Source organism: Sminthopsis crassicaudata, chromosome 2, assembly GCF_048593235.1.
Source record: "Sminthopsis crassicaudata isolate SCR6 chromosome 2, ASM4859323v1, whole genome shotgun sequence".
In the NCBI taxonomy this organism is placed as follows: Eukaryota; Metazoa; Chordata; class Mammalia; order Dasyuromorphia; family Dasyuridae; genus Sminthopsis; species Sminthopsis crassicaudata.
In genome coordinates this window covers 184,205,954-184,231,312 of record NC_133618.1, presented here as the reverse complement: position 1 = coordinate 184,231,312, position 25,359 = coordinate 184,205,954, and the positions used below count along the sequence as shown (strand labels likewise).

The 25,359-nt window shown below is 34.4% G+C and overlaps 1 protein-coding gene and 1 pseudogene across 1 annotated transcript in view; both read right to left on the bottom strand.

The window, feature by feature from the left end:
* The window catches only part of CSMD1 (CUB and Sushi multiple domains 1), a 2,669,009-nt gene that overhangs the window by 335,066 nt on the left and 2,308,584 nt on the right, over positions 1-25,359 (bottom strand). The window contains 1 exon segment of the mRNA XM_074287957.1: positions 892-1,010. Within this exon segment, the coding sequence (XP_074144058.1) occupies positions 892-1,010 (119 nt within the window).
* LOC141555176 (ran-specific GTPase-activating protein pseudogene) lies at positions 6,875-7,682 on the bottom strand (annotated as a pseudogene).

Genomic DNA, 25,359 nt, shown 5'->3' with positions numbered 1-25,359 from the left:
AAAACCTCCAGTGAGCAGGTCCAAACAAAAATCCACAAAAAGTGAATGCCAGAGATGGTCTTTGAAAAAAAAACTTTTTGACTACAAATTGAATACTCCTATTAAACCACTCATTCTTCACTAGTGCCAATGAATTCTTATTATCCTACAAGAAATGAGGAAATAAATGATTTCCATATAAACTAATGCCAAGTAAAGTGAACAGAACCAGGAAAATTATTTATCCTATTGCAACAATATGATAAAAATGAATAATTTTTAAACTTTTATAACAAGAAAGAATTATATGAACAGAAGAAGACTGAGGAAACATGCTATCTACCCCAGAGGAGTAATGGATTTAGGATATGAATGAGAGATATGTTTTTTGTATTTAGCTACTGAAAATTTTGTTTTGCTTGACTCTGCATATTTGTCACAAGAAATTTGTTTTGTTTTTTTTTTTTCTCTTTTTTTCAATGAGGTAGGAATAATAGAAAGAGAAAAGATATTTCTAGTTTTATGCTTGTTTTAATAGAGTAGGAGGTACTGCTGTAAAATGTTTTGTGAATTTTTAGAAGTTATTGTTTTCATTTAATTTCTTTATTATAAGAGACCACTCATAAAGTGAAAATAACTTATAAATGTTTGAATATAAAAATTTTTTTTAAAAAGTGAAAAATGTTTTTAAGATACTTAAAAAAGCACATTCATTTCACTCATGACAAAGAACACATATAGGTGGACAGCTGCTGTTGTTTACAGAACATTCTTTAATTACAAAATTGAAGCCAATATTTTATTTAGGCTCACTTACCTACAAGGTTCCAGTAGTCCCATTGTCTATAAAGTTAAATGAGTTAATGACCACAAGACAGGCCCTTTCAATGAGAATGAAATGCAGAAGAGTACCTGCAATGTGTATCCTGGTTCACACTGGAAGTAGAGAACATCATTCACCATGTACCTATCTCCTATTTTGATGCCATTGCTAGGAAGCACTGGTTCTTGGCATGCTGCAAGGCCAACAGCTACAAAAAAAAAAGCAGAAATAATGAGACATTCAAGAACAATTTACTCTGTCCTCTCAAACACAAGATTTCCCTTTTTATTTATTTCTGTAGGAAGAAAAGAAAATGTAACTAGACTTCACTGAGTTTCTCATGTGGAACTGATACATAGTTTTCTTATCTGTAAAATGAGGAGGTTGGATTCACAGAGCTTTAAGATCCCTTCTAATTATAAAATTATTCTATGACATTCTATTCATAGATATTATTTGATTCCTAATCTATAATGTAATAAAAAGAAAATATATTTAACTTAAATTAAGCTAGCTAATTTCATAATGAAAGTTCAAGTAAATAATGTTTTTTTAATCACATACAACATTCAAGGATTTGTGCAAGAGAAATAAAAAACATAACAAAAACAATACCTGCCCTCAAAGAGCTTAAAATCTAGAGGAATATGACAGTCAAGTCATTAGCATTTATTTAGTACCTATTATGTGCCAGCCTCTGCACTAAGTATTAAAGATGCAAAGAAAGAAAAAAAAATTTCGAAGACCTCACACTTGTTAATGCTCAGCTTCTTGAACTATGGATTGCAATCCCAAAAGTAGTTTTTTAATTGAATGTGGGGCTTACTAAATTATGATTTATAATCAGTAAATGTTTGATTTATATACCTATTTTATAGAGGTATATACTCGAGATCATATAAAAATTTCTTAGACAAAAGTCGAGAATGAAAAAAGCTTAACAAGCCTTGATCTAAAGGTAGAGATAACATAAATTATGAAATACACATAAGATATAAAAAGGCTAAGTTGGAAATAATCAACAGAGATGAGAGAAACAGCCATGTGAAGAGAAACCAAATAGATTCAGAGTAAGGGGATGAGGTTCTGAATTCTAGGCACCTTACAGATTACCTCTAAACCTCGACAAGCCCTTTTTCCTTTCTATTCCTCAATTTTATCATCTGTCACATAAATGAGCTGTATGAATCTCTATGATTCTTTTAACTACTATGATTCTTTCTGACTTCTATGATCTTATGAAATGTTGAAGATGACCTTATTACTCCCAAAATAAATTTTATTTTGGAAATTTCATGTACTTGAGAAAAGTCATCTGGGAAAATTTTAACTCAGTGAGGAATAAAGGAATTAGCACTCAACTCAAAATCAGATAACTTGGGTCAACTACCAACTTTGTTACTAACTTGATTGTGAAGTCACTTCCCTTCTTTAGCCTCAATTTGTGGACACTCTTCAAAAAAATTAACCTTAAATATTTTTCATATAGCTACTAGGAATTTGATTTTGCTTGGCTGTGCATATTGTTACAAGAAATTTCCTTTTCTTGTCTTTTTTTCAATGAGACAGAAATAGTAGAGAAAAGGAAAAAAAAATTCTGGTTTTATTTTTATTTGTTTTAATAGAGAGGTAGGACCTAAAATATTTCTTAAGCTCTTTTCAGATTTTGTGTTCTATGAAATACATTATTCTAAGCAGGAACAATATCAAATCAATCCTGGACTGTTTGCTATGCCCATATCCACTACAGACCTTAATCAAAGATAAATGCTGTTTTACTGTAATTAGAGTGCAAAAAATGTTTTCTTCAAATTATTGTAATTAATAGATTTTTAAAATGCTTATATATTGTATATATGTATTCTCTTTTACATACTTTAACTGCAGGGTAATTATATTTAGATATTTTGAATTGGGCTATCTAATAAACTTGTCAGTAAGCTTCTAGTCTAGCAAAATGGTTTCAAAATCTCATGAAACTAATCTGTGAAAACAAAGCATATAAAGTGAATCTATTAAAAAGAACAGTGTCCCAACTGAATTGAAAATCTTTAATGACCTTATCTACTCCCAATCATAAAATATCAAAGTTCTGAATCAAAATACAACCATAAGTTTCTTCAAATCCATGAGACATTGTTTTAAAAACAATGAACAAAACTCAAAGATAAGACTAGTTTTAGGCCTTATAAAGGAGAAAGGCTTTGCAATTTGTTATAAACATTTAATTAATATTCTGTCAGAAGATATAAAAACATTTTTAGCAGTAATATTTGGATTATACAATTAGATGCAGCTAGGTGGCCAAATAAAGTGCTGGACATATAGACAGAAGGATTTGAGTTTAAAACCAGCTTCAGATTTATAATAGTTATAAAACATGTGGCAAATCATATAACCTCTGTCTCATTATCTTTATCTGTGAAATGTGGATATTAATAGCCCTGTTTTCAGAATTGTAGTGAGAATAAAATTAATTGTTATAATGCAATTTGGCAGATCTTTTAACATTATGTAAATGAGATTCTGCTAATTGTATATGGAAGAGTTAAAAAATAAATATTAAAATTTAGGAAGAATTATCATAGAGTTTATTGTGAACACTCCTTAGAAAATATAACCTAAAATATTAGGAAAAGATATTTAAATTGGCCATGAAGATGAATTTTCTATTTTTTAAATTATTTACTTTTTGCAGATTTTGGTATCCTTTTATGGAACAAGTTCCTTTTCTTAATACTATAAAAAAAAAATAGGGGATGCAAATATTTTTCTTCTCATGGAACTAAATTAGAAAATCCCTATGAACCCATGGCACATATAATTTATTGAAAGTCAAAGTGTGTAGGCTAAAGATTAGGTGAAAAAGAAAATCAAAAGTTCATATATCTTGGCTTTCTGTGAAGTCAGAAATAAAATAGAAATCAAATACATGCAAAATCACTAGGTCCACACAATCTAAAGAAAGTTGAAATGGTTTAGTAATTCTCTCAGACATAATCTATTTCCCAAACAGAAGAAAACACACATTCAAGAGCATGCTGAAAACAGTCTTGATGACTTTATCCTACCTGCTGTCTATTAGACACTTTCTTTCTCCAAACAATCTAATAGGACAAGCATGGGAGCTTTGTGTAATTATACAATTATGTAGTTGATCAAAATTGCCTACAAATGTCCTCAAAACATCACTGGTATCCACAGCCAATACAACAAGGCAAAAAAGCTTTCCACTGACCATTCACAGGAAATATTAGTGCTTGTCACTAAAACATATTGATTAAATACACTAGGTTTCTTCTTTTTTTGTGGGGACTTCTTTTTGGGGAGGGAAGGTGTTAAGGGTTTGACCAGCAGGTAGGTTCTATAGGACACATTATAAATTTATATTTTCCAAGGAAATTGTGTGAATTTTAAATGTAAACATAGGATCCTTGTTTAAATCTTTAATTTCATTTGGATTCATACTTCCTTCCCCACTCTTCTATTACTTGACAAACATCTTTAAAAGACACTCTGATGGAAGTAATTCTGGTGATGAGTCTCTTTGAATTTAGGTAGACCAATCTTTGAATAAAGTCTGTTGTCGGATCCACAAAATTTGCCCATCTTGATTCAATAGGTCCTACCCAGAGCATGTGCTTCAATATTATTATCTGTAAGTTCTCAGGCTCATCTCAGTTCTATGAGGTACTTTTAAAAACAAAAGATATAAAACATTTCTTTCTACAACAATGTACAGATGATTCGATTAATATATAGCATGGTACTTGGAATATATAGTATGGTCAATCTTCTGTTATCTTTTTTAAATATGAATAGTTTTTTAAATTGCTCAATGAATTTAAAATATAAATGAATTTTTGCATATTTATTAAAAAAAAAATTTTGGCCAGTCCACATAATAAATGCAAACTCTAGTTCCTTCTACACTGGGGAAAAATATCTCAAATATTTGGTTGTAATTCTATAAACTTTTACCAGTGAAGGTTATCTAAAAAGGAAGAAACTGACATTATCCTATCTCTTTCCAGGTATTTCATTTCACTCCCCACAAGCACTCTGGACTTTATCCAAATTGGATCACTCTCTTGCCCCTCTCTCTCAATATGGAAGTAATTCTCATACCTCTAAGTTTTTGCTCAGACTTCTCTTTGGTCCTCGAATGCCTCCCTCTTCTCATTTATTAAACTATCCAGCCTTTGAAGACCATCTCAAAAGTCAGCTCTTTCAAGAAATCATCTGCAAACCCCATCTATTATATCTTTCTCTCATGTTTTGTGATCTCTAAATTTGTGTTTTGTACATCTCTAAATTTATTATGCATCTAATAGTGGATGTAACAATCTCTGCCAGTGTCAATACCTCCACTTGACTATAACTTGACTGTTAGCAACACAAGAGAAGTGACAATGTCTTATCTCAAATCCTATCTTCACCATCTAACATGTAGAGAAACTACATTATAAGTATTTTATTATAATTGAGCATTAAAATTAGAAAAGATGACTGATAAAGAACAGATCATAACACAAAAAGTAAATCTAGTCAATCAACAAACATTTATTAAGCACTTATAATTTGCTAGGCACTGTTCTAAGCACAGAGTATATAAACAAAGGCAAAAGATATCACCTACTCTCCAGGACTTTGTCTAATGGAGGAGATTACATGCAAATAAGCTATATACCAGATATATTGAAAATAATCAACCATGGGAAGGTACTAAAATTAAGGAAAATTGAAAAAAGAATACTTCCTTGTGGAAGGTGGGATTTTAGCTAGAACTTGAAAGAAGCCAAAGAGGTGGAGACAAGGAGTGAGTAAGTTCCAATCATGGAGGACAGCCAGTGAAAAAGCTAGTGTGGGAGTTGCTCAAGGAAAAGCAAAGAGGCTAGTATCTTTGGATCACAGAATACATGGGAGGGGTAAGGAGTATAAAGCCCAAGAAGACTGGAAAGATGAGAGCTGAAGGCCAGATTATGAAGCAATTTGAATAATAGCCACTAGAATTTACCAAGTATTGGGGGAGGGGGGTGCTGTGGATAGGGGAATAGTTTGAACTATGCTTTTGAAGATCATTTTGAAAGCTAATTGAAGGATGGACTAGAATGGAAGGAGACTTGCATAAATTGGTAAACCAATGTATTGAAAGAGTCTAGGTATTATGTAAAGAGGTGAGGGCCTACAACAAGATAGTGGTAATGTCAGAAGAGAAATAGAGGGCATATAGGAGAGATGTTATGAAGAAAACAGTGACATGATTTTATTATAGATTTGGAGGGTAAGAGACAATAAAGAGTTAATGATGAAGCCTATCTATTTATTGTGATCCTGGGTGTTTGAGAAGATAGTAATAATTTTAAAAAAATAATAAGTTAGAAAATTTTGGAGAAAATATAATGGGGGTTTTTGGATATGGGGGTTTTTATTTGTTTTTAATCTTTCATCATCAAATTACCTTCATATATGTTAGCTTAGCTAGACATCTTGTTAAGCTTTCCTTAAACTAGTTTTACCCTTCTGCATTATAAGAAATTGTTATTAATACTCCTATATTATGCTTTTTTCCTAATATAATTTTACAAGTTAATTTATGTTCTGTGTGGGCTTTGAAAACCATCTCTCTCTCTAAGACAAGTAGGTAAATTGATTACTAAGCTATTTTTCTAGACTCTTTTATTCTTCTTGTACCAATTAAAATGTATGTGGCTTAACTTCTGTATGAAATCATTAAAGTTGGTATCAATGTCATTTCTGTTGTCTACTTCTTTACATTTTTCCCCCATAGCCTGTTTAAATAATGAAGTTAAATCTTTAAAAAGAAAAAAAAAATTGCATGTCATATCTTTTCTTCATTACAATTCTTTCTTTTTCTTTTTTTTTTTTTTTTTTCCCCAGCTTTCAAATGTTTTATCCACTCTTTCGGCTATATTACAAATGTTTCCACAATGGAAAAGAATGTCATGAGCACAGTACAAGTGACTAGAAATATTTGCTGAGGACATCTTCAAAGGGTAAAAGCTGAGAAAACAACCTAGAGAGAATTCAGTTCTTTATATATGGCTCTTGTTAAAACATAAACAAAAAAAAATAAAAAAAAGAAGAAGAAAGAAAAGAAACAAAATAAAGAAAATAAAGCAAAGAAGGCAAGCCCGGGATACGATTTGTTGCAGCGCAAGCCCAGGTCCTAGGTTTCTTCTTTGACGACTTGGGGCTCACAAGCTCCTTGCGGCGGCTTCTTTCTTTCTCTTCTGACATCCTCTGGAGAACTTCTCCATCACTTCTCAGTGCTGCTTCTTTGCCTTCGCCTGCTTTCTTTCCTCTTTCTTCTATCTCCTTCCTGCAATCTTCAAATGTGACTTAAACTTCTGGGCATTTTCTGCATTTAGGAATCGAATAGCCAGCACTTCAGGCTTGAGACTTTCATCAGCAAAGTCGCCGAGTGTGTTCCACACCAGGCCCTGTCACTGCCTGCACTGGGCTTCAGCTCCATGAGCGGCGTTATATAATGGTTTGCACAGATCTTCAGAGTTTTGTCCCTTCTCATAAGAAGGCGGATAGTCCCTCTCTCCTTGTGCTTCAGCAGCTTCACATCCCCCGTCCCTCGCTCTTTCCATTCCCGAAGGCCATTCTCACATGCAAATCGGAACAGCTTGGCTCGCATCTTAAAGAGCTCTTCTTCATCTTCTTCTAGAGTCTTAATGTATTGCTCAGGAAGAGAGTTTAGGGGTTCAAACCGCGGTTTAGGGTTCGCGTCATCCACATTCTCCGTGGAGGTGCCGTGCTCGTCCTGAGTTTCCTTGGCAGCCGCCATCAGAGCGGAGGCGATGCTACGGAGGTCCCGTCGGGTCTGGCCCAGTCAGGATCTCGGCTGGAGCTGGCGCCTCCTCGCCTCAGGTCAGCCGAACCACCAGCGCATGCGCTTGACCTTGGCCCTTTGACCTCTTTGGCGGCGGGAAATATGTCCTTGTCCCTTAGCTGATTTCATTTCTGATCTTAGAAGTCTGTTAAATTGGTGGTCGCTTGATCCCTGATAATATTTGGATCTTCAAAATCCCAGGCCCTGAGCTATTTACGAGGAAGTAGAATTAGCACTAAAGAGAAAAAAATATTGTAAGAATGGTAGGATACTATCTATCTATACAGGAAATCAGAAGTACAGATAAGATTTCAAATGACCCATTTGAAAGGTATGGTTAGGAGGAAAAGATAATAAATTATACCTTTACTGATTAAAAAAAAATAAAGGAATGACCAAGAAAACAACCTCCAAACTGTTATTTGTGTACTTCTCCATTCATAAATACATATATGAAATCTTGAACAATCATCTTGTAAATAATACCTCAATGAGGGTATTATTAGAAAATAAGCAGGTTTTTCCAAATAATATTCAAAAACGGAAAAAATCTTTACCATCTTATATCTGACTGAAAATGGAGAAAATGGTATTAATACCATGTGCTTATTGTTTGTTGATAATGCAAATGTATTCAACACATTAGAACAAACTGCCCCTTAAAGATACAAGAAGTCTAGTGTATTTATAGAAGGTTTGCCAGTATTTACAGTGATTTAAGGTTTGTAAAACATTGAATCTACATGGATAACTTATGCTTACCATTAGTACTGGATAGTAGGTGCTTTTATTACATATGACTCAAACTTTTTAAATAGGGGACCAGTTCACTGTCCCTCAGACTGTTGGAGGGCCAGACCATAGTAAAAACAAAACCTCACACTCTGGCTCCGCCCCTCAGCCCATTAGCCATAACCCGGGCAGGCCTCATCCTCAGCATCAGGCCTGTAGGCCGTAGTTTGAGAACTCCTACATATGAGGATACTGAGGCTGAAAGAGCTTATGTGAGGACCCAGGGCCACAAATGAGCTGTTCTTTTAAAAGGATTTGAACTCAGGATTCCAATTTGTTTTCTCTATTTACAATATTTCCTTGCTGCCCAATCTTGCTTATGTTTTAGTAAATTTACATAATAATCTGAGACAACAAAATACTTAGATTAAATTGAAAAACTTAATACTTATAGACCTAAATCAAATCAAGACATAAAAAAACTAAATTAAGAGACTTTGTTAAATGCTGTGCTTGTTAACAAAGAATACACATAATCCTATTTAATTGCTGTAATTTGCATTCATTCTAGTATACAGATACATGATAAATACATAATACAAAACTCTCTGTTGTAGATTTTGGGCCATTGAAAGAAACAATTGTGCTATTTATTTCCTAGATCTTTGGAGAAATGGATAAGCATGGAAACATGATTCACTGTATAATTTATTTTCATATTGATTCTCTTAGGGATGCTTTCTTTGCTCTTCATTGTAGTGAATACTTGCCAGACTGCATCTCCAAAAATTGATGGCTGAGGATACTGAGTTGGAAGGAATCTTAATCACAGTGCTCTGGGATTTAGGGTTCTTGGTCAGTGGTCCTCAAACTTTTTAAATAGGGGGCCAGTTCACTGTCCCTCAGACTGTTGGAGGGCGGACTATAGTAAAAACAAAAGCTCACACTCTGGCTCCGCCCCTCAGCCCATTTGCCATAACCTGGTGAGCCTCATAAAGGTCCTCAGAGGCCACATCTGGCTCACAGGCCATAGTTTGAGAACCCCTGTTTGGTTATCTACTACAGGGCCTGAGACAAGATTGTGGTCAAGATGGTGATACTGATTTGATCAGCCTTGAAAATATTACCTCCTGATTTGCTCTTAGGATATCCTGCTACTACAAGTACAATGATGTGACTAAAGTAAGAGTTAACAGTTAGTAGGGCTGATTGCTCCCTTCTCTAGAGGAATTGCTTTCCCAGAATTAAGGTGAAAGGATGGACCAGAAAAATTCAGTCTGGAAACTTGTGATTTTGGAAATTATCTGAAGTTATACACACAATAAAATACCACATTAGATGAGGTTTTAGTTTTATATAGGCAATCACAAAGGTAATAGTATGAACTATCACAGAATTAACTTAGTTTTTTAAAAAATAACTATTACTGTTTAACTGATTGGTAATCATATAATTACAACCCCTTGTAAATTAATCATTATATTTATATTGAACATTTATGTTGTAAAACAAGGTCATATAATAGGTGTATGAATAATACAGAAAAATATATGATATGCTTTCTGACTATATAGATGAAAAGAAAAGAAATTTAAGTAAGTAGGTAATTAGCCCATACCTATACTTTACTTACTGGTAATTTTATTGATATGAAAATTCTTCCATAAAAATAAAATCATAAAATTTGAAAAAAACTTGAAAAAAGTATTTTCTATACCATGCTCAAATATCTATATAGATTAAAAATCACTAGTGAGGAGGAACTTAGTGTTTCTTAATTTTGTGTGTATCATGAATTCTCTTCCCAGAATGTTTATAAATACATAAACAAATAAATAAATGTGTGTATATGTGTGTACTAAAAGTTAGTGAAAATAAAGATATATATTTTTCTCATCTGAACTGACAGGCTTCCTGAAAAGGTTTTACAGACCCCTGGTTAAAAATTCCTGGTCTAAAGGAATCCTCATTGATGGACAGCCCTATCATTAGATAACGATTAGAGGGGAAAAATTTTTCTTCCATTAAGCTTAACTATACTTCTTTGAAACTTTTTGTTACTGTTTCTAGTTATGACTTCTGGGGCCCTGTTGAATAAGAGTAATCCATTCTCCAAATGAAAGTCCTTCAAATACCTGAAGACAAAAATCATTCTGGTCTTTTCCAGATTAAATATACCTAATTCTTCTAAATGATCTTCGATGATTCCAACTTTTACATACTTTTTCAGACTATTTTCTTGAGTTAGATAAATGATTAATAGATTGATGATAGAGAGCTCAATAGGCAAACAGTTTAGTAGATAAATTGATATATATCACTAGATATTCTAGGTAATTTTTTAATAATCCTTTTTCAGTCCAAACTTTCTTAGACTCTTCTCTCAATGATAGACATATAAAACATTTAAGTCTTTTGAGATGATTAAGAATACTGGAGATTTTAATAAACTGGCATATCCTTTAAGAATATAAAGGCACAAAATGTTTGTGGCAGCCTTTTTTGTAGTGGCAAGAAACTGGAAACTGAATGGATGCCCATCAATTAGTGAATGGTTAACTAAATTATAGTATATGAATGTTATGGAATATTATTTTTTTCTGTAAGAAACAACCATCAGGATGATTTCAGAGAGGTCTGGAGAGACTTACATGAACTGATGCTAAGTGAAATGAGGAGAACCAAGAGATCATTATACATGGCAATAGCAAGACTATGTGATGATCAATTCTGATGGACATGCCTCTCCTCAACAATGAGATGATTCAAACCAATTCCAATTGTTCCGTGATGAAGAGAGCCATCTACACTCACAGAGAGGACCATGGAAATTGAGTGTGGATTACAACATAGTATTCTCACTCTTTCTGTTTGCTTGTATTTTGTTTTCTTTCCCTGTTTTTTTTTCCCTTCTTGATCTGATTTTTCTTATGCAGCAAGATAACTGTATAAATATATGTGTGTGTGTGTGTGTGTGTGTGTGTGTGTGTGTGTGTGTGTGTGTGAAGATCTAATAACAGAAGTTCATATGAGAATTTACTGAAATACAAAGAGGCTGTAATCTCTATTAGTGGATTTTAATTTAATGAAATCACTCCCTTTGAAATATTTAAGTCAATTTACTTATTATTACTCTTTTAAAAATGCATATAGAAATGCAATCTTTGTTAAGGAAGACACTTCATAACAAAAGAACAGACAAAATCTAAACAGGACAAAGGCATTTTGTGAATAAAAAGTCAGTCCGACACGAGAATAATGACCTAAATTTATTTCATAGGCAGCATGCATTAGCCCAAAATTAAAAAAAAAAAAAAAAAAAAAAGTTTCTATTATCACAAAATTGACTGTATCCTGAGTAAAGCAAATATCGACTGTAAAACATGTACCAAAAATTGTGGGTAATTAAATTACCACAATTAAAAATAAATTAAGCCTTTATCTATATATAGAAGAAATGGCTTCTAACAAAATTCAGTTTCTAGGATGCAAAGAAAGACCTGATGCTGAAAATATTCTTTTCAATCTATTTATAATATTAAATCTTAGTATCATATAATTTACAATTGGAAGAGAATCTAAGAAAAAAAAAATGTAACCTTTTTTTTTTTTTTTTTTTTACAAATAAGGAAATTGAGGCCTACAACAGGAAAGAGACAGGTAAGACATCTTTTATCTTAATTTTTATATCACTATTATAGCAAATTGATCTGAGATTCCATTCAAATTTAACATATTAAACTACTTAAAGAAAGGACCACATGACCTTAGATTCGATTATAAAATAAATGCTACATTTATTTTATTTCTACCATGTAATTTGGCAGAGTTTGGGGAATAATGTAGGTACTAAGTAAATAAATATTTCCTGGTTGATGGGTGAGTTGACTGAATAATATTAAAGGAGTTGAGGAAAAATAGAAAAATATTGTTTGTTTGCTAAACCACAAAATTAGAGTTGAGTTCTTAGAAACCCACTTGAGGAGAAATCAAGATTTCTTGATAATCTCATAAGGGGCTGTATAATTCATTATTTTTAAAATGTAGCAAATTACTTTGTGATCATTTATTTAAAATTTATTATCAATATTATTGGGTACCTAACATGTACAAGATACTATACTATCTAAATACCAGTAGGTACAGGGATACAGTTGAATGCCCATCTAATGCTTTCTTATATGAAGCCATATTCTTCCCTTTCATGGTTCAAAGAAACAGATTTAAGAAATTTGATTATTCTTTTTAAGTGTTTAGATCTCTTCTTAGTGGCTATGGTTAAATACTTTGGCTTTTACTGCAGAGTAAACTTTGCAAAAAAATTGAATCCTCATATCTATTTCAAAAATGACTTGAGAGAGTACCATAAAATTGATTCAAAATTTCAAGGAAAATAGCAATAATGAAATTTATTTTACAAAAGTTTGGTGGGGGCAGCTACGTGGCGCAGTGGATAGAGCACCAGCCATGAATTCAGGAGGACCTGAGTTCAAATCTGGTCTCAGACACTTAATACTCCTAGCTGTGTGACCCTGGGCAAGTCACTTAACCCCAGCTTCAGGGGAAAAAAAAAAAAAAAAGTTTGGAGTCCTACCAAAAAGAAAAGCCCACTCTAGGTTGCCCACTATCACCATTACTATTCAATATAGTACTAGAAACTCTAGCCTTGGCAATAAGAGCCGAGAAAGAGATCCAAGGAATTAGAGTAGGAAATGAAGAAATCAAATTGTCACTTTTCGCAGATGACATGATGGTATACTTAGAGAACCCCAAAGACTCTGCTAAAAAGCTATTAGAAATAATTCAGAATTTTAGCAAAGTCGCAGGATACAAAATAAATCCACATAAATCCTCAGGATTTTTATACATTACCAACACAATCCAACAGCAAGAGATACAAAGAGAAATTCCATTCAAAATAACAGTCGATAGTATCAAATATTTGGGAATATATCTACCAAAGGAGAGTCAGGAATTATAGGAGCAAAATTACAAAACATTTGCCACAAAAATAAAGTCAGATTTAAATAATTGGAAAGACATTCAGTGTTCTTGGATAGGCCGAGCGAATATAATAAAGATGACAATACTCCCCAAACTAATCTATTTATTTAGTGCTCTACCAATCAGACTCCCAAGAAACTATTTTAATGACCTAGAAAAAATAACAACAAAATTCATATGGAAGAATAAAAGGTCGAGAATTGCAAGGGAACTAATGAAAAAAAAGTCAGAGGAAGGTGGTCTAAGTGTACCTGATTTAAAGCTATATTATAAAGCAACAGTCACCAAAACCATTTGGTATTGGCTAAAAAATAGACTAGTTGATCAGTGGCATAGGTTAGGTTCACAGGGCAAGATAGTGAATAAAAATAGCAATCTAATCTTTGACAAACCCAAAGATCCCAAATTTTGGGATAAGAATTCATTATTTGACAAAAACTGCTGGGAAAACTGGAAATTAGTATGGCAGAAACTAGGCATGGACCCACATTTAACACCACATACTAAGATTAGATCAAAATGGGTCCAAGATTTAGGCATAAAGAACGAAATCATAAATAAATTGGAGGAACATGGGATGGTTTACCTCTCAGACTTGTGGAGGAGGAAGGAGTTTGTGTCCAAGGGAGAACTAGAGACCATTATTGATCACAAAATAGAGCATTTTGATTACACCAAATTAAAAAGTTTCTGCACAAACAAAACTAATGCAAACAAGATTAGAAGGGAAGTAACAAATTGGGAAAAAATTTTTACAGTTAAAGGTTCTGATAAAGGCCTCATCTCCAAAATATACAGAGAATTGACTTTAATTTATAAGAAATCAAGCCATTCTCCAATTGATAAATGGTCAAAGGATATGAACAGACAATTTTCAGATGATGAAATTAAAACTATTTCCACTCATATGAAAGTGTTCCAAATCACTATTGATCAGAGAAATGCAAATTAAGACAACTCTGAGGTATCATTACACACCTGTCAGATTGGCTAAGATGACAGGAACAAATAACGATAAATGTTGGAGGGGCTGTGGGAAAACTGGGACACTGATGCATTGTTGGTGGAGTTGTGAAAGAATCCAACCATTCTGGAGAGCAATCTGGAATTATGCCCAAAAAGTTATCAAAATGTGCATACCCTTTGACCCAGCCATACTACTACTGGGCTTATACCCCAAGGAACTACTAGAGAAGGGAAAGGGTCCTGTATGTGCCAAAATGTTTGTGGCAGCCCTTTTCATAGTGGCTAGAAGCTGGAAGATGAATGGATGTCCATCAATTGGAGAATGGTTGGGTAAACTATGGTATATGAATGTTATGGAATATTATTGTTCTATAAGAAATGACCAACAGGAGAAATACAGAGAGGCTTGGAGAGACTTACATCAACTGATGCTGAGTGAAACGAGCAGAACCAGAAGATCATTATACACTTCAACAATGATACTGTACGAGGATGTATGCTGATGGAAGTGGATTTCTTCAACATAGAGAAGAGCTAATCCAATTCCAATTGATTAATGATGGACAGAACCAGCTACATCCAGAAAAGGAACACTGGGAAATGAATGTAAACTGTTATTTTTACCTTCTGAATCCAATTCTTCCTGTGCAACAAAAAATTCGGTTCTACACACATATATTGTATCTAAATTATACTGTAATATATTTAACATATATAAGACTGCTTGCCATCTGGGGGAGGGGGTTGGGGGAGGAAGGGAAAAAATCTGAATAGAAGTAAGTGCAAGGGATAATGTTGTAAAAAATTACCCATGCATATGTACTGTCAAAAAATGTTATAATTATAAAATAAAATAAAAAAGTTATAAAAAAAAAAAAAAAAAAAAAAGAAAAGCCCACTCCAACCCCTAAACTCACATTCCCTTCAAACTCACACACACACACACACACATACACACACACACACACACACACACACACACACACACATACACACACACACATACACACACACAGAACAGTAATAAAATCACTATGACCAATCATTCAGTAAACATTTACTGAATGCCACTATGTTCCAAAGTCTAGGATTACCTAGATTGGAATACAAAGAAGCAAAATAGGTCCTTTAAAAAAAAAAAAAAAAAAAGCTTAAATTCTCTAGTGGAGAAGACATATACATAAATAGTAATGTCAGAAAAAAAGATATAAGATAAATACAAGAGGATTTGGGTGAGGAATACAATAACTGAGGCATCAAGAAAAGTTTACAGTGTGGCATTTGAAGGAACCCTGGGATTCTAAGAAGCACCAGGGGTATTCACTGCACTGTATGAGGCCAAGTTAATTAAACAGTATAGATCAGGAAGAGGAAGAATGTGCAGTGACCTGAAAAGGAAATTGAGTCATATTTTTAAAGTCTTTAAATGGCAAACAGTCATTTATCATTAGTTCTAGAAGCAATAAAGCTCAAAATGAAGGCAGTAGCTATGAAATAAAGAGAAGAGGTATATACAAGTGATATTGATGTGCCCACTCTGTTTCTGACTTTTTGGACTACAAAATCAAATCTTAACCTACTTTATCCTAGAATTTTCTTCAGCAACTGGGGCCTCCTCCCTTTGTATCATCTTATCATTCCTGAAGCCTGACAATTTTGGAATATCCTTCAACAAGGCTCATTCTACTTATACCATTCCTAAGTTCCTTCTGACTCTTCCATTTTGTGAAAGCTCCAGGCCAATCTGCCTTCATTTCCTGTCTATCCATCTTCTTGAATTTCTGAACTTGAAAAATGACACCTTTGTGTCAAGTACTTTCATTTCCTTCCTTTCTTTATCCCACATGACTATTTTTTAAATGTTGCTTTCCCCATTAGAATTAAGCTCTTTGAAGGTAAGGACTATCTTTTTTAAAACTTGTATTTCTATCCTTTGTGCTTGGCACCATACATTAAAAAAATGAATAATAAGAAATTTTTGGAAATCCCTTCCCTCTTTTATGAAATTCTCATAAAGTTGCCCTAGGTGTGGTAGTTTTCTACTGGACTCCTTGTAGATTGATAAACCGTCTTTTCTTTCTAGTTTGTCTGGTTTTGCAGATGGAGTTGCTATCAACCACTGCTATTTCACAAACACTGCTAAGTGCCCATGGAAAATCCAAAATCTCCCAACATTTTACATTTCTTATAATCATCCCCTGGATAAGTGATTGACTCCGTTTTCAGGGTTTGTTTGAAATTGTTTTGTCATATAATGTGCTTCTCTTACTGAAAAGCTAGGTTCAAAACTATTTTGCTATTTCTTCCATGTCCCCAAAGGAAGCAATGAATCTTCTGAATAAATTCTAATATACTTCCTATGTGGTATAATATCTTTTCATGAAATGACTTCCAATTTTCCTAAACTGATCAAAGGCAGCACATTTAGTTTAATGCTTTGATTCAAATGAGGTGTTCTTATCTGATACAAGTATTGCTATTATTATTGAATAGTATGTTGGTAATTAATTTAATTAGTTCTTGTCCTAATATTATGAATTAGCATTTATTAAATACTTACTAAGAGACAGATAATATTCTAGCTACTAGTTATTTGAATCAAAGCATTCCTTACCCTCAAAGTACATAGTGTATCTTGTTTTTTCTTGCTGTATAAATATATGTATATAGAGAGAATTGGTTATTAATAACCAATTATGGGGGAAATCCAGGGTTTTTTTAACATTTCCTTTTTCCTTATTTGAAGATTAGCCTTTTACAAACATTACTGACCACTGACAAAAATTTATCTCACTTAAACCATCTTATCTAGGTGAATTCCAGCCCATTATATTCTACTCAGGTTTGGGTAGGGATAAATTGCTAAGATCAAGCATGTTTTGGAAGTAAATTACATGAAAGTAAATTATGGTATTCTACCAAGAGGGAGTACCAAGGCCATCTCAACTTTTGGTGCACAATAAGTTTTCTGCCACATTTCAGAAACACTCTTGTTGAGTAAGGAGCAATGACTTGTGATCCTGGGAACGAGTGTGAGCTGGAGGGCCACAATCAGTAGCTACTTAAGTAGGGATGCCTGAACAGGGTCTCTCACCTGTGAGCAAGTTTCTGAATTGCTGGATTGGCTTTCTTCCCTATTGGCAGATACTATGGATACACAAAGTACACTAGATGCTTCTCTGAATGGTAATTGGGGATTGTCTACTGTTCACACACTGATCATGCATGCAAAAATGTATATTAATAAGGCTGTATAGCATAATAAACTGGAGCTCTTTTCACACTATGAGTCTCCTGCCTCATTCATCTCACCTCTGAGATCAAAGGACTCATATGCTTTGAGGTATTAAAGATGGCCACAACAACTGGTGCCCAGGAAAATGGAAAGGAACTTAGAGCAGTGCCAGAACAACCCCTTCCCGGTCAAGCACTGCTACATGGTCAAGACAACCTCTATAAGGACTCCAGAGAGAGAGGTCACCAAACTGTGCTGTTTCTAGACTAGGAAGAGTGCAGCAGAGATGGTTAAGTATCTAATGGAGCAGAAAATAGGCACTCTACTCTCCAGACAGGGAAGCATGTGTCAGGACTATATATAAATGTTTAAAAGAGCAGGGGTACACAGTTCAATGAGGAGACATTAAGAAATTACTGGACATTGCTTACAAAGTTTCTCCATGATTACCTGAGGAGGACTGGATGGATTGTTTCTGGTGAACAGCTCACTGCTTATGACAAGCAATGCCCAGGAAAAATACAAAAAAGTCATTTTATAATATATATTATCATTAAACAAAGTCTGAACTCAGAACCAGAAAAGGATGTCTGGAAATTTACATTTGGAGCACAGATAGGCCCATCTTTTAGCAGTAGACTTCCCACTTCTGAGACTGAGGAGAATGATAATGAATAGGTTCCCCACCTCCACCACCTTCAGCCCCACCCTATTTTTGTGTCTATCCAGACTTACAGGTTTTCAAAGGCTCTTCTAATGTAAAAAATGAAATAAAAGTTGAGGAAAAGCAGGATCAGAAACATAGAACAAAGACTGCAGTGACACTTAGACAAAAAGCAAAAGGTAATCAGTTATATTCATTATCTTCACTTCAAAAAAGTTTTGCAACAGGCTAGACATCAAGAAGAAGCTAAGGAAAGGTGGGAAAAATTATATCCTGTTACAGAGGAGGATGTCCCTTTTAATCTAGGGCAGAGAAGATGTAGACGTGAACCACTTCCCTATAAAGTTCTAACCCAGCTTAAGGATTCAGTTCATAAATATGGATCCATAGTATCTTTTGTTATGTTACAACTTGAAATAATGTCACAGGCAATTTTGTGCCCCAATGATTGGAAAGCACTCGCATGGGCAGTGTTGACTCCAAGCCAGGCAATGTTGTGGATGATAGAATTTTAAAAACAGACTCTACTGACTGCCACTCAGGTTGCTCTAGGAGCAAGCATGAAGTTATACTTGGAGCAACTTAGTGGCACTGGGGCTCATGCAGATACTGGAGATCAAATTCATTTTACTGAAGAGATTTGTCTCTGAATATCCCAATGTGCCAGAACAGCATACAACAAAAAAACTAGGGAGCCCTTAACTGATTTTGTTGCTTGATTACAGGATGCTGTAGTTGAGGCCTTGGGAAATGTAGGAGGTGTAGATAGGATATTAAAGGCTTTGTTCCAGGAGAACTGTAAGGCAGATTGTCACAGAGCAATGATTATTACCGCCTACCACCTCATGCTGTTTGTGAAATGTCCACTCAACAGTATCAAAGAGGAAAACAACTAAAATCCTTGTTAAAAATCCTCTACTTCTCTGGTATTCATAAGCTATTCCAGTGATACAAATATATGAGGAAGTGCCTGTGTCTGTAACTATAATTAATATTGAGAATATTGAAATATATCTTAACAAGGTATAATGTATAGCTCAAGGAATAGTCATTCCATCTGAACTTACAGTTAAAACAGAAGATAATAATTGTGAATTAGCCCCACAGATGGGTCCAAATTCAGAGGCCATTGTATAAACATATTTTACAAATGCTATCATACTCATTCAGCCAATACTGACCCTTACTTTGAATAATGAACAGTTTGAAGGATTAATAGACCCTGGAGCTGACAGGATTATAGTGGCTGCTTCTCAATGGCCCCCTATTTTGGCCTATGACTTCAGCTAACAATAGAATGGTAGGGATAAGAGGCAGTAAGGAGGCTTTGATGTCCACTGAACTGGTAAATTAGCAAAAAGATGAAAATATGAGAATAATTTCTCCTTTAATAATAGATGGCTTACATATTAACTTATGGGGTAGGGATATATTACATCAATTAGGGATGAAAATCACCACAGAATTTTAGGAGGGGTCATTGCTGCTGTGGCTTCCATACTCTAAAAATGACTTGGACTACCTTTACACTAGTATAGATGGAGCAATTGCTCCCCCCCCCCCCACTAAAGGAAAAACAGCTGTTCTACATCAATTACTACAAGAACAATTAGAATTAGGACATATTGAGGAAACAAATAGCCCATGGAACTCCCCTATATTTATTATAAAGAATAGACATGACAGCTGAAATAGTAAGGAGAATATTGCTCAGAATTATCCAATTAACAAGAGAAACAGGAATTATATGGATTAACATAGACAAGGATAGATTAGACTGCTTAATAACTACTCAGGAAACCTGGACCTTGTTAGGGTTAGGAGAAGTAAGAGCAGGAAAAATTTTGACCCAGTTACCATTCTATGAACACTAGCAATGAATATTTCTCACAAAAACAAAAACACATCCACTTAAAGGTCTTAATGTGTTCACTGATGTCACCAAACAAAATAAAGCTGCCATATATTCCCTACAATTGGGCATCTCTAATGTATTTACTATACTTTATACCGTAACTCAGAAAAATGAGTTATATGCCATTATACAAGCATTGAAAATAGACAAACCCATCAATATCATTACAGATAGTCACTATACAGTGGGGTGATCCAGAGAACAGAGACAGCATATATAAAGGTTGCAACAGGACCTATCTTCTCATTGTTTCAGGAGATATAATAGGTGATTTTAATAAGAGTCCACTCTTTTTATATAATGCACATCCGCTCTTATATGGCTAGGCTGGGACCTATTTTTGAAGGGAATAAAATAGTGGATGGTCTGCTTACACAATGTATTCTTCTCTACCCTCTAGAACAAGTAATAAAAGCTCATGAACATTTGCATCTGTCTGCCAGATCTCTTCAGAGATTGTATGAGGTGTCCCAGCAAGAAGCAGCAAGCACAGTAAAAAAATGTATAGCTTGTGTACCATATTCTCAAAGACCTGCAGGGCTAGGGACTAGCCCCAGAGGTGACAGGCCAAATGATACATGGCAAATGGATGTTACACAAATGGGGAAAACATGAATTCATGTTATAGTTGACACTTATTCAAGCTTTGTATCTGCATCCTCTCAATGAAGGGAAACTACATCACATATAATAAATTACCTATTTCACTCTTTTGCCTCTACGGGTATCCCATATACCATTAATGGATCCTTATATACCTCAAAAATATTAAAGCCGTTCTTAAAGGAATTTTCCATATATCATATTTTTGGAATTCCTTACAACCCTATAGGACAGGCCATTGTAGAAATAAGGATTAATGAGACCCTCAAGAGATTTATCAAAAAACAAAAAGAGGGAGATGGAAGTAGGATCACTCAGAAAGATAAAGCAGTGTATATAATAAATTACTTAAAATTTGATTCAAATGTTTTAAGTCCAGCTATGAAATATTCTTTGATGAACATAGAGAATCACTCAAAGATAACACCCCCATCTTCATTAAGAAGGCCCCCTAAGAATAAGACTATGATAATGAAAAATCGTCCTGAAGGATGGGAGGGACCCTATAGAGTTCTTATGTGGGGGGCCAGGATATGCTTGTATCTCCACAGGAAAAAATATTCAACAGTGGATTCCCACCAGACATCTCAAAGTTGTCAGAACTAAAGGGGAAAAGAAGGAAGAAGAGGCGACTATCCAACAGAAGAAGTCATGCCCCCAAGATCACTAGCCAGATGTTTTTCTATATATATGGGTTTGTGTTACATACAATCAGGATTGCCAACAGAGACCAAAAGTTGGGCTACGGACCCACCATGATCTAGAATTGTCTCATGAGGGGGATGGAATATCATGTGACACACATGCTGGACACACAGGGGACACCCTGTCATAGTGACACCCTCATCCATGTGGGAGGATTACAGCAGTTTGTCTACATAATGAATCATCAGGTTGGCCCCTTAGAAAGCACAACCCTCCATAGGACACATTCTTGTCACTCAAGAATTGGGCCAGCAGTTTGGCACATGGAAAAATATCTTGAGCCCTGGTTCTTGGACAAATGGCATGAAAATTGAATACTAGTTCTATACTAAAGCCTGCCTGAAAGGGAAATATGCATTTACATGGGGAGACTCTGTAACGGTTACCAAAGAAACATTAGATTTTTATAATGTTACTTGTTGGAATTGTACAGTTAGTGATTGCTTGGATACTGACATTGAAAATCAGACTGTATTTGTGATCACTAGAGCTCATGTATCAATGCATCCTGTCAAAAGTGAGAAATGGTATTGTACTAAGACTAATCATATATTCAATACCATAAAAGAAAAGAAAGAAACAGACCTTAATCCCATTAGAAAAAAAGAGATGTATCACTATGTTGGTTTCACTTATAGTTTCATCAGTCTCTCTTGCAGTGTCCATATCTAATGTACAAAACAGCATAGTACAAGCTATATATATAGAGGAACTAGCTAGGAATGTCTCAGTGGGTTTAGCCCAACAAGCAAAGATAGATGAACAATTATATCAGATGATAAAAGACTTAAGGCAAGTAGCATTGGAAATAGGAGCAGAAGTCGAGTTATTGAAACTCCAGGCTCAATTACAATGGGACTACAGATACACAAAGGTTTGTGAAACCCCTTTGCTGTATAATCATACAGGTCAAGATTATGATTGGGACAGTATCAAGAATCATTTGAATGGCTTATTTTCAATAACACAATTGAAAGTGACAGAAAACTTATATAAATTAGCATCTGATATAGAGAAAACTTCTCATGAAAATTTGAATTCAGATAAAACTGCTGAAAAAAATCAAACATTGGTTTGATAATACCTCTTCATGGTGATTAAAATTAGAATCATAGATTGCCATGTGTGTTATGTTACTGCTTTGTTATTGCACTGTAATATTAGGATGCTTTTATAGATCTTTTTCTATCATCCTTTCAGAGGTTGCAGCTCAAGAAAGGACTTTTTATCTTAAAGATAAAAGATAAAAATTGCTAAGTATTGGGATTCTATAAAGAGGGAGTACCGACGCACCGAGACCACCTCAATCTTTGATACACAATAAGTTTTCTGCCACATTGCAGAAACATCCTTGTTGAGCAAGAAGCAATGATTTGTAATCATGGGAACAGGTGTAAGCTGGAGGGTCATAGACATTAGACATGTAAGCAGGGATGCCTGAACAGGGTCTCTCACCTGTGAGCAAGTTGCTGAATTGCCTGATTGGCTCTGCTCCCCATTGGCAGATACCATGCATACACAAAGCCCACTAGCTGCTTCTCTGAATGGTGATTGGGGATTGTCTACTGTTCACTGGCTGATCACAGCTTGCAAAAAAATGTATATCAACAAGGCTGTATGGCATAATAAATTGGAGCGCTTTTCACACTCCCTCATCCATCTTATCTCTGAGATCAAAAGGGCTCATATGCTTTGAGCTCTTAAAGACTCACATTCTCCAAACCCTAATTAGAATAAGTTTACTTCTCATTATATTAATCTTTCTCTCAAATTACTTGTAAAATAATAATAGTCAATTGCCACCCTCACAAAGACTCTGACCTTCCAGGTGCATATAAGCATTGAGTGGGTACCATGATTACTTTTTGGCATTTGAGAGTATCACTGACCCCTTTTATTAATAATTTGTTAGCATTACTAATAAAATGATTAATTACCCAGAAATTAATATCTTTCTACTTTTTTATGTAACAACACATATATATTAGAGAAAAGATATGTCTATCTGTCTGTCACTTTCTTGTGTGTATACATGCGCACATGTGTGTATGTATCAAAGAAAATGAAAACAAATATGAGGGACAATATTGTACTCAATTTATAAGTTTGAAAAATGTTTATCAGAAAAGTTAGGTGTCAAAGCAAGAATGAAAGAAAGCTATCTTTAAGTATCTGTAAGGCCATTTGTCAGAAAAGGGATTAGATTTGTTTGGCTTGTCTCTAAGGAGAACAACAATCAATCAATCAACAAATGTACTAAACAGTAGAAGTTGTTTGGTTTCTACTTTAGAGTAGGTATAAAAGTTACTGTAGTGTTCTTAAATAGAATGAATTGTCTAAAGAAGTTGAAGGTTTACTTACTGAAGGGCTTCAAGAAAATACTGAATTGCTACTTTTCATAAATGTAGAGAGGATTCTTGTTTGGATTAGAAGAGATCTGAGATTCTATGGTTGATATTAGAAACAATTTCAAATTCTGCACTAAACTCCATGCAGTGGGGCAAGAGATTTTTACTGTTTTTAAAGAAAGATAAGAAATATGCCAAGTATTTAAAAAAACAAAAACAAAAACTAGGCTACAGGGGGAAGGTGTTGGCAGGTAAAATTGCAATTGGATAGAAGGTATTCTAACTCTTGATCTATTAAAAGTTGAGGAGGGGGAAGTACTTCTGAAATAATTGTGTCATAGTAATGAGAACTTGGAGATGGTTCAAGGACAAATATTTTATAGGACCTAAAGAACATGGTGGGTAATGAGCAAAGAGAGGAAGAGAGGGCAGACCACCAAAAGACAATGCTTAGGGACAGTGGTTGCTGTGGTGACAGCAGCAGCTGGAAAAGATGCACACCCCAAGGCAGTAATTGTGCCCTTCCCCACCATGTTGACATACTGAAGTGAAGACCTCATAGCCCAATACTAGTTATAGCCCTGGCATAAATGTTTTATTTAGGCATGATAGTCAATCAACAAATATTGATTAAGCATCCTATATATGTCAAGCATTATGCTAGGTCAACATATTTAAGGGGTTAAAAGTTCCATAGGTTACAGTCTAAGCAATGCTAGCCATTCACTGGTGATTTCAGTTAACATTAGTTTTACTATTATCTCACATTATCTATATTCTCAGTCTTTATAATCAGAATGATAAGCACAGGAATTATCATTTTTGATGACTAAAGAAAGATGAAGAAGCTTTAGTCAAAAAATAAAAAACTAGAAAAAGAAATATATCAAAAATATAGCAACAGGGACATTCAATTAAGCTTTAACTCTTCTTTCAATGAGATATATGCTAATTTTCTTCTAATAAGTCTACTTTCTGGTAATGAAACTGAGCCACATATAACTATGTTGATGAAGCAAATATCCCTATATCTCTATGGAAATTTACAGATAAATTATTTGAATAAAATCTTTCCACCTTGGTAGTAGATGAGAAGGCAGAAGAGGCAGGACTACCTTAAGAGCACTAGGAAAGAGCATTCATCAGCCATAATATCACCACATGAATGAATGCATCTGTTAGTTCATAGTATTAAATGAACCTCATAATTCACCATCTACAGATGTTTGAAAAATGTGTCAAAAAGGGGAGCAAATTCTCCACATATAGCCCATGTAAATAATATCCAAGACCTCATTTTGCACAATCATTAATGGAGTTCTATTCAAATAAATTGCTGCAAACTTGCATACAAATGGTGGCAATAAGAAGGGGAATTTAACAGGAATGTGAGACTGTCATGTGGTTTGTGTCTGGTTCTGAATGCTTATCATCAGCTGGAAATTTAGCCATTCAAAAACATCTATGCATTTACATCCTGAAAAACTTTATCTCATTTCAAAAGATCACTTATTAAAGCTTAT